Here is a 10,767-nt window from a genome sequence, read left to right as displayed (position 1 = left end):
CCTCAAGTTTCCGCCTACCCATTCACATGATCTAAGTAACCCTCCTTACGCTAACCATACCATGTATAACATATCCATAATCATTGTAACATGTATTTCACCCCCGCAGTTTATAAAACTGAAAACAGTTAAGAGAAAAGGGGGACATGAACTCACAGTGAACGCGTCACAAAATCAAGCAATCCAATATCCAGGTGCTGTGCAACGACCTACATGTGCTAATTCTATTAGACGGATGGCCGTGCTTTAGCTTCATAGTTTACATTTTTGGGAAACAGTTAGTCAACCGTTTCGTATATATATTTGATACGCATTCTCCTTCCCAAGGATGGGGGAATTAAATACATGTATACTTATATTATTTTATTAAGTCCCACTTAATATATTTTATTTCTTATTTCAAAATATATTTATTTTTCTCAAAAATAATATATTTCCTTTTTCTCATAATATTTTCCCAAAATAATATATTGACAACACACGCGCTTATGAATACTTCTGAATAAAGCGTAAGTTACGTTTTGGTGATTAAGTGGTAATGATAATTACCGTTGTAACTTATATTCTTGACGTATAAGCGTTTGTATTATTTCGGGCTTGACAAGGTTAGTAAATATTATTTTTACTCTAAAAATAATATTTATATATCTTCACAAAATAATCATAAACAGTGAGGTGACAAAATGTATTTACCGAATATATACTTATCACGTTTACTTTTGTGAAAATCCCACCTCCGATTATTTGTAAATAAGGTTGTGGCGCAATATATTTTGAAAACATGTCAAAGTAGTCTAACACTTGTAAATAATTCTAAGTGTTAGATTTTTAGAAAATTTCGCCAGAGTTTCCCCTGTAACTGGAGGTGGCCACGCTTTCAAGCGTATCATTTTCTTTTACAAAATCATCTCAACAATTTGTCAATTCAACCGAGTCATTTTCCACTCTTCAAATAGAAGACTAGTATGTAAAACCGCGTCGTTTCATGAACTTGTAGTTTTTACAAAAACTACGGTGTAGATTTCGTTATTTTTAGTGGATCTATTCATAACATAGCTTAGTCTTGCAAAAACCTCGTTTTTGGAACAAATCACTTCTTACAACTTCCCGACAATTTTTGTAAACATTGTTATTTTGTCGGATCTTTTATTCTACAAGTGTTTCTACACTTGTAGTTTATAGAAATCGTATTTGTTAACACTTTATCCACTTTTATAAAAACATGATTTTCTCGACACCCGGTCCTACGAATATACCACTTGTACATACGTAGATCGGCTTGTTTTAAATACTATTTTTCATGTTAAAACACTTTTATACAAGTTCATGTTTCTCGTGTGGTGGAGTTTCACCTTTTAACCCTTGAACCGCTGGCATCTAGTGTATGCCAAAATTCGAGATCTTAACAAAGTCGGGTTAAACGATGATAAGAGCCACCACATCATAGATCGGGCCATTTTAATCAACATGTTCAAATACTACGACATTTACACGCGTTTTGAGCTTTTATCCAACGATATACACGTTTTAGTAAACTTTAAAGTTCCATTAAGCGGGTTACCGACATTCAACCGACAAATATCCTTTTAACCACTTTAGACATGACCAAAAATGAGTTTTAAACGTTATACCTCTAGCTCGGGGCTAGGGAAGAAACTAGTCGAAAACTGCGTGGATAATAGCAAACGGTAGAGGTCCTTCGCGTTCCGTTTGTTCCGAGCTCCGTTGTACGTAACCACCAACACTTGAGTATACTTGGAACTTGCAAGACTTGAACCGACAATGGATGTGGGGGTGGGGTGGCTCACGGCCGAGAGGGGCAAGGGGAGAGGGAGAGAGAGTGAGGTGAAGTGTGTGTGTGTTTGTGTGTGAGAGGTGAGGGTTTTTATAGAAAAAAGTGCCTCGTTCTTCGCGTAATCTAATTTAATATTATAAAGGACGTACTCTCCCGGGGCCCACTAGTTGGCCGATCCCATTGGGATGTAATGGTACTCGGTTCGTTTCCAATCGTTCAGTTACGGTTCAGTTTGGTTAAGTGCGTTAAGTGCGAGGTCTAACCCCGTTAGTTGTTTAATGCATTATAAAGCGGTTGTTAGGGTAATCAGGGACCCTAACTGGCTCAGAAAAGTACTAATATTAATTTTGGCAATATTTTTATGTTCCGGGTATTGTCCGGTTGTTCGGTCGGATAGTAATCCGTTAAAGTGCTTAAGATATCCGTTAAGCGTCATAAATAATATTTTTAGCGACACAATTTATTCTGCAAAGTGTCGGGAATAATTCCTCATATTTTGGCACTTTATTAATTAGCTAGAAGCTAGTGTGTTGATAAAAGTGCTGTGTTCCGTGCTTAAAGTATGTTTTAGGCACATCCAAATCTCTATATCTTATTCCTAGAGACGTAATCATACAACCCTTGTATCCCTACACACACTATGGGTGTAGTAAAATAATTCTGGCTCATTCAGGCCTTTAGAGGCAGTGTTTGCCTGATGCTGGCTATATCAGCATGTTCACTGTGTATCCGTTTAGTGCTACTGTGCTTTTGTGCATCATGTTTGTCACTAAGGTTCAGCAATTAAGTAGTGTAGTGACAGGAATATCAAAGTATGATGCAGATATGTACAAGTACCAAAAATCAAGTAGCAGTTTATCAGCAAACTCAGTAAAGCCCAGTAATTAGGCAATAATTAATAATTAATTAAGTCGTACGGATACCTGGTTTTGAGAGGGTTGTCACAATTAGTATATAGGAAGATAGGAAGATTTGGTGAGGATAGTGAAATCATTACACGAACTAAAGAAAAAAAAAGTGAAAGTCCCTTGATGATATGTCAGTTACTTTTTGACGTAGCAGTGAAAAAATAGAAACATAACACATCCTTATGGATGTACCTAATATGGTTCCCGTTGAGGGAAGACCGTCACGGAGCACTAGATCAATCGGGCAGCGTATCTAATACGTAACCAGGGGTTATGATACTTACATCGAGACAGAGCTTCGTTATTTTAGTGGGTATAATACCCGGGTATAATTTTAGCTTTAGAGAATTTAGAGATTGAGAGAGAATTCGATATTTTTGAACGATTTCAAATGAGAGCCGAAGCTCTCTATTTATAGTGCTGATCGGACACTCTCTCGCGCCCCGCGAGAGAGTTAACTACGGCCTTCGCGGCCCACGAGCTAGACTAGGTAGGCTCTAGCCTTGACCAATCATCAGGTAGGTTCGACACGAGTGGGGACACGTGGCGGCTCAGGGGGCGGCCTGGTGGCTAGGTGCTCGCGCCCCGCGACGGACCTTTTGGTCTGTGTCGCGCCCCGCCAGAGACCATAAATTTTTGTTTTTATTTAATTAAAGGTATTTTGGGCCGTTTCTCGTATACGGGGTGTATTTTAGGACGTATAGGGACATTCTAAATATTTTAGAAGGGTTGTTATATTGACCGACCGATCCAGTCAAGACATGAAAGCATTACTCATATTATTATATGATAGTATATATTTTGATTGAGTATAAGATACGTAACTGATCCCTTTTGTGGTATGCGCATATAATGTATGTATGTGTGGGCCCTTGGAGGAAAAGTGAAAGTGCACTAATTTTAACGTTATTTTACTAATTTTGTGAAAATAACGTTGAAATGCAAATGAACGGTTATTCATGCATCATGTGGTGGTGTTGATGACCGAAAGACAGGGGGTACATGCACTAATCGACTTTTGTCCCAATTGTTAGGTGTTATGCACCTTATGTCCAAGGCTTAATGCAAAACTACCATCGAGCCAGGGGTCTCACCAGAAGTAGCCTCTCTATTTCTATGGGGGTAGAGATAAGGCTGTCTACATCTTACCCTCCTCAAACCATACCTTAGTTTTTCTATTAGTGAGATTTAGTGAGTATGATGATTACAATGTAACTGACAATCTCAGACAACCGAGGTACAGTTTCATGAAACATTGCAATTGGATTATTAAACTTGAAAAGATTGTTACTCCCTCTTTATTTTTTATGGTAAATATAGAAAATTCATAATCCAGACTACCATAAATTTAAATATTTCTAAATAAGTAAATAATTGTTTCATTTAAGTTTCATGAGAATCTCTCTTTCTAAACATTAATCAGTGTAGATGGTAAATGTTTGGGTTATCATCTCATAATTCATGGAAAGATTGGTGTACATTGGAATTCGTTTTTTAGTTTAGTTTGGGGTTTGTATCTTTTGGTCTACCTTCTTGCTAGATTTGTGTTAATGAAATCTTATCGTTCTAAAACAAAATGAAAATCTTATACGGCCCAAATCAGAAAGTTCATCGACTGAAAGATAAGTTTCCATCTCACAAGTTAACCCTTTTGAGTTACATTGTAAGTTTGTAACTCAAATCCCTTGATCCATTTTAACATCAAAGGATGATTTATGTTTCTGTTTTTGACTAACAAATACAAAATTAAATACTTATATTTTAATACTTATCGTTGATTGAAATTGAAAAAGGCTTGTACAAATTGTACAACACGTAAAGCGCGAACCATCATACCAAGCAAGACGTGCGACGTATTGTATCATTACCTTCCACTAGCAGCATCACATTATCCCATCTTAATTCAAATAAACAAAAATAAAAGTAATTCCTGAAAAAGTCTATAATAGTTATTCACTTGATTTTTCTCTCTGGTGGTGACTATGAAGTTTAAAACTAGGCTTCTCTAAAGGTTCGTCAGTTTAAAATCGAGCCGAATCGGGTTTTACCGAGGTGGGCCTTCGGACAGGTGGGTTTTCCCTAGAACTGGTGGCTTGAATTTGCATCCAACTCTGACCGTTATAGATGAGGGGATATATTTGCTCGATTGAGGGCATCCCAGATTTACAGGATACTTATCTTTATCTGGTGATTTGGTTAAAGTGATTTAGTTGGTCCTTAAAAAAATAATTAAAAAAAATAACAGTCCCCAAAAATGCCAAAACACAACACAGCGCAAATGTATGTGTGCTCACCTGGCACCATCATTTGCACCTTTCATCCTCTCTCTCTACCTACATTCTCTCTCTACATCCGCCATTGAAGAACCTCCATTATTTCTCACAACCTTCATCACTCAACAACCAGTAAATATCATCACTTCCACGTAATCAATCTCTCCACATTGTTTCATTTCTCATGAATTGATCTCAAAACACGTAACTGTAAACTCTGTGCAGTTAGGGTTTCTCCAAATAAGGAAATGCCTAGTGTTTCCGTCAAATTATACAGTCTATTCTTCAAATTAATATTAAAGCGACGGTTACAGAACCGAATCCAGAACCCTAATTTAACCGATGATATGACCACCTCATTCGGCGTCACGTCACGTCCCGAAGAAACCATTGCCGCCGCTAATCCGTCGTTCACCGACGGCGTTGCCACCAAAGACATTCACATAGATCCTGCTTCATGCCTCTCAATTCGAATATTCCTTCCTGACACGTGTCTCGCATCGCCAGATTCCGTTGCCGCTAGGGTTAGAACTGTTGGAACGAAGAGATCTGAACTTGGATCTAGATCGTTTCATAGGCGTAACAGTTACGGCTCACCGGAAACGTGTAATGTTGTTGGAAGTGAGAGTAATCGGAGGAGTAGTTATAGTAATGGTTTTAGTACGGGTGATTTGAGTGTGGAATTGGAGAATTGTGCGTATAGAGGTTATTCGCCGATTAGTAAGAGGTGTAGGAAGCTGCCTGTGATGGTGCAGTTTCATGGAGGAGGATTTGTGGCAGGGAGTTGTGACTCGGTGGCGAATGATTTGTTTTGTCGGAGGATTGTGAAAGTGTGTGATGTGATTGTGGTGGCGGTTGGGTACAGGCTGGCGCCTGAGAGTCGGTATCCGGCTGCGTTTGAGGATGGGGTGAAAGTGCTGCATTGGCTGGCGAAACAGGCGAATTTGGCGGAGTGTGGGAAGTCATTGGGGAGGAAGGTGGATTCGAGGAAGGCAGATGTGCAAGGGCATATTGCGGATGCGTTTGGGGCTTCGTTGGTTGAGCCTTGGCTGGCTGTGCATGGAGATCTGTCCAGGTAGCTTTTTGTTGGTTTCTTGTAGTTATATTTTGAATTTGAAGTTACTGATATTGCTTGATGTTGAAGAGTGACTTGAATGATAGCAGAAATTATTATAGGAACACAAATTATGCGTAGGACGTAGAGTTTTTTTTATTAGGGAGTGTAGATGGTGTGCAGCTAGTAAATCGAAAACGAATTGTTGGCGTAGCTTTTATTTCTGTTAATGTGGTGATAGTGAAAATGATGTTATCATGTTAAAAGTTCAATTATGGTAATAAACAGTGCTAATGAAGTGAATATAAACAATGATTCTAAATTTGCAATTTCAGTTATTAGAAATAACTTAAATCTGATATTATCAACCCACGTCCAAGTCCGGCGATTAAACGATGGTCAACTGAATCAACCACATCGGCGAGTCGAATGGTTATGAAACTATAATAACCGAATTGAAACACCTCACTCTTACTACATTGTCACCCATTGGTGATTATGCACTTTTAAATAGTCAAATACCAGTATTAGCTTTTCTTGTCTATTTTTCAAGCCTCGTTTTAGTCAAGGAATACAACCCTCACAAAGATAACCTTTGTAAAACGAAGGGGCGTTGGTGACCTTAAGATATGCACTTAGTATACGAAAAGCGGATTGTTGGTCTAGTTTTGCATATCTGTTACTGGATGTGGTGATACTGAAAATGTATTAATAGTTTCAGTTAATATTCTTCACAACAAGCAATGATAATGAAGTGATTGTAAGCCATAATTCTAAATTTGATCCTTCTTATATAAGAAATCATATGAAATGATACTACCAAGTTTGTTTTTTCTACGTGACCAATGAAGTTTTTAAATCAAGATCTTTCATTGCTGATTGTGATTTCAATTTTTGATGAACATTGTATGCAGATGCGTTCTTCTTGGGGTGAGTTGTGGTGCAAACATTGCTGACTATGTGGCTCGAAAAGCAGTTGAATCTGGTACCCTACTGAACCCACTTAAAGTGGTGGCTCAAGTGTTGATGTATCCATTCTTCATTGGAAATGCTCCCACACGCTCTGAGATAAAACTATCAAACTCGTATTTCTTTGACAAGTCAATGGGCATACTAGCATGGAGACTCTTCCTCCCAGAAGATGAGTTTAACCTGGACCATCCTGCAGCCAATCCCCTGATTCCCAACAGAGGTGGGCCCCCTTTGAAGCAAATGCCCCCTACATTGACCGTTGTGGCAGAACATGATTGGATGAGGGACCGTGCCATTGCGTACGCGCAGGAGCTAAAGAAGGTGAATGTAGATGCACCAGTTCTGGATTACAAGGACTGTGTTCATGAATTTGCTACTCTTGACATGCTTCTTAGGACACCGGAAGCTCAGGCGTGTGCAGAAGATATTGCCATATGGGTCAAGAAATACATCTCGCTTAGAGGTCATGAGTTCTCATATTAAGCAAACGAATTTTTTGAAGGAAGGATACAGAGGGATTGAGTATAAACTGAAAGACATCCTTCGGGTTTTGTTCTGCTTTTTGTACAATACACGGTTATGTTAGAATATAGTTGAGTTATGAGAGATATCCACCCCCATGTTGATTGATCCCCCTGTGGACATATTTGTTCTTTCCCTTGTAACAACAATATTGTAACATTTGTACTGATGGATTTATATTCAATGAATCTCTCAACTTGTATTGATGTATTTGTTTATCTTTTAAATGGTAACGCCATCGAGTTTTATACTTTTATGTTACCTTTCAGTATATGAATATTGATGGTGCACAAAATCATATAACATCTGACCCATTATACTAATAATGTCCGCTTAAAAGATTGCTTATGGTTTGTTTTTGACCCACTCTTTCTGAGATTGATTTCACCTAGGGGTGTAAACGAGCCGGGCCGAGCCCAAGCTCGACCAGGCTCGAGCTCGGCTCGTTAGGTTTTTATGAAGCTCGAGCTCGGCTCGGTTCGAGCCTAATTCTTTAAGCTCAAGCTCGGCTCGCGAGTAAAACCCAAAGCTCGAGCTCGGCTCGAACTATTTTGAGAACAACCTTAAACGAGCTAAAAGCTCGGCTCGAGCTCACTTCAACATCGCTTAAACGAGCCAAAGCTCGGCTCATCAATGTTATCATCATTATTAATATATTATATATATGGGCTCGTTTAGGCTCGCGAGCCTAAACAAGCTTTGTATCTCAGGCTTGAGCTCGGGCTCGATAGCAAAACGAGCTCTACTTCAGGCTTGAGCTCGGGCTCGGGCTCGTTAAGGCTCGGCTCGTTCGAGCTTTTAACCGAGCCGATCACGAGTAGCTCTCGAGCCTCGGGGCTTGTTTACACCCCTAATTTCACCCAAACACGTTTAACTATGAACTTCTCATTTCATCAGCGGCTAATGCACCTACAAACGCATCCACTGAGGGCGGTATGATATTCGATTTGCTTATGATGTGATAAATCTTAAATATTAATGGAATTTCAGCAAAAATAAGAACATAATAAGTCAACATACCAACCAAAAATCCTAAAGATGGTGATTCAATCATCAACAGTTTTTAGTATGCTTGACTCATTACGGTTAATATCATAAACTAACAGCATAAACTCCAAATGAAATTATCACAGAAATTGTGACCAAACCAACTAGTGAGTCTTAAGTTCAGCGGCCACGAAGATTACGAAGATTAATAGCTCGAGATGCCATTGCCCTCAGATTACTAGAGGCTGTTGCCACAGAGCCTCTTCTCTGTTGCTCTCGCGGTTGTTCTTCAGGCCCTCCAAACGCTCCCATAAATTCCTCTCGCTGCAATCTCAGAGCCAAAGTAACATCGTCATCTTGCACTTGTGGCGGCCTCCTCCTCCTCCTGCTCACGCTATTATCTCCGGCTTCTCTGCTGTTCAGTAACACAACAGAAGCCGGACGGAAACTTTGGTGTCTCAAATTGTGGTTGTGGTTGTTACTGGTCCTCCGCCTCCTTTCCAAGCTTAGCTGTTCTCCTTCAGGACTATTTAACGCTTGAATTACGCTCCGGTATTGGTTCCTCCGCCTTGATGGTGGGCTTAGGAGATCAACGGATTCCGAGGCGTTTGAACCTCCTGCCGACACCTTTCTTGCCTCTATCTCTTGTGGAAACAAAAGCTGTATCGTGTTCCATAGAACTGTATTGACGGTGCAAGATCTTCCATTGCTGAAACAATTCACCAAACCAAAGATTTACCATTAATTCGTTATGAACATTTTAAACGATTTAATCATCTACTGCATAAACAAGGTTTACAGTAGTACCTGATGAGCTGCCTGCATTTCGGGCAACGCTTACCACACTTATCAGCAGCAGATCTCAGACATTTCTTACAAAAACTACACAATTTCAAAGTCAAATTAAAACCCTAACATAAATCGGGTCAATTTTTTCAAGCCACAAAGCAGATTATGAACTGTACCTGTGCCCACAGGAAGTCGTACTCGGTTCAAAACAAATATCCAAACAAATCTGCAAAAACAACAAACACAAACCAGTTAAACCATATAGAAAACCAAATTGCTTCTTTTCATTAAAGAAACCGAATCGCACTTACCGCACAAGAGAGTTCTTCACGAAGCCGATCCATACAAGGAATCAAAGCGTTTCCAGAACTCGATTCATTCGATTTCTCAACCTTTTTACCACTAACAACCGCATCAATCTTCTCTTCTTTCTTCTCTTCTAAACTTTCTGTCACCACATTGCACCAAATTAGGGTTCAATTCTGTAAAAAAAATACCAAATAAATGCAAAAAATAATAATAATAATAATAATAACCTACCTTTTTTAGAACCTTCCTCTTCAAGATCAAGAACAGCCACGAAACTCGAAACCGGACTCTTCCTCTGATCTCTACGCTTCCTAAATTTTTATAAATTATATTAATTATTCAACACTTTAAAAACATATATAAGTTATAACAACTAATTGAGAAATTAGGGTTTGGTACCTTCTGGAATGAGTAGGTGGAGTTTTGAACATCGGATCGGTTCGTCTCTTCTGTTTGGAATCACGAACAGGTGTATCTTCGACGATAAGCGAAGCCATCAGCAGTGCTTCTTCGTCCCAACCGGCCATCGCTGCCGCAGATCTAAACCCGGGGCTGAATACACAACTCGCATTCCCTCCGGTTTCGGGTTGTTTCGGAGGGCTTCGTTTTGGTTCTTCTTCCACCATTTTCACAAACCCTTGAATTGTCTGTGAGAGAGAGGGGGGGGGGGGGGTTAGAGAGAGAAGAGGGGAATTGATGGCATAACGGCTGGATTTTTGAATTTGATTGTTGGCTCTTATTACACTGTTTTCAAGAGGGCTCAAACGGCTACTATTTAGGGTTTTGATTCTGTGTAGCACGTGTTGGAGGACTTATGGTGAACCTGCATCCACGACCGTTGACTTTATTGGGCTGCAATATGGGCTTGCCCAATGCGTAGAATTCAGGCTGTGAGGCTGATAGCGTTCGTAGACTAGGTTTCAGAAAAATTAAGCCTAACCATCATTTTCATCCATAAACAACTTTTTTTTTTTTTTTTTTTTTTTTTTTTTTTTATCATATAGTCGTTTATTTTTTGGATTTTTTGTCATTTTCATTTAAACGTCTGACTTTTTTTTGCCAAAATCGTCCCTAAGATTTGGGATTTTTTTGTCATTTTCATCCAAATGTTTGATAGAAAAAATAAAGCATATTAGATTTTTGGATGAAAATGACAAA

At 39.2% G+C, this 10,767-nt stretch overlaps 2 protein-coding genes across 3 annotated transcripts; one reads left to right on the top strand and one right to left on the bottom strand.

Annotated features, from left to right (window-relative positions):
- The first annotated feature begins 4,968 nt into the window (after window positions 1-4,968).
- LOC110878382 (probable carboxylesterase 16) lies at window positions 4,969-7,734 on the top strand. The gene is made up of 2 exons (XM_022126677.2): window positions 4,969-6,051; window positions 6,945-7,734. Exons 1-2 carry the CDS (start codon window positions 5,225-5,227, stop codon window positions 7,483-7,485), a joined length of 1,368 nt encoding a protein of 455 aa, XP_021982369.1. The 5' UTR covers window positions 4,969-5,224; the 3' UTR covers window positions 7,486-7,734.
- A 744-nt stretch (window positions 7,735-8,478) lies between these two features.
- Window positions 8,479-10,312, bottom strand: LOC110878384 (E3 ubiquitin-protein ligase RNF168). 2 transcript variants are annotated; one of them, XM_022126678.2, is made up of 6 exons: window positions 10,009-10,312; window positions 9,841-9,920; window positions 9,612-9,748; window positions 9,477-9,526; window positions 9,319-9,393; window positions 8,479-9,220 (listed from the first exon to the last, which is right to left on the bottom strand). In XM_022126678.2, exons 1-6 carry the CDS (start codon window positions 10,233-10,235, stop codon window positions 8,692-8,694), a joined length of 1,098 nt encoding a protein of 365 aa, XP_021982370.1. In that variant the 5' UTR covers window positions 10,236-10,312; the 3' UTR covers window positions 8,479-8,691. The 2 variants fall into 2 exon arrangements, with proteins under 2 accessions (XP_021982370.1, XP_021982371.1); XM_022126679.2 differs by having other exon boundaries at window positions 9,841-9,911.
- Between the last annotated feature and the right edge of the window lie 455 nt (window positions 10,313-10,767).

This window comes from Helianthus annuus, chromosome 9 (genome assembly GCF_002127325.2).
Source record: "Helianthus annuus cultivar XRQ/B chromosome 9, HanXRQr2.0-SUNRISE, whole genome shotgun sequence".
Lineage (NCBI taxonomy): Eukaryota > Viridiplantae > Streptophyta > Magnoliopsida > Asterales > Asteraceae > Helianthus > Helianthus annuus.
This window is presented reverse-complemented; position numbering and strand designations above follow the sequence as displayed.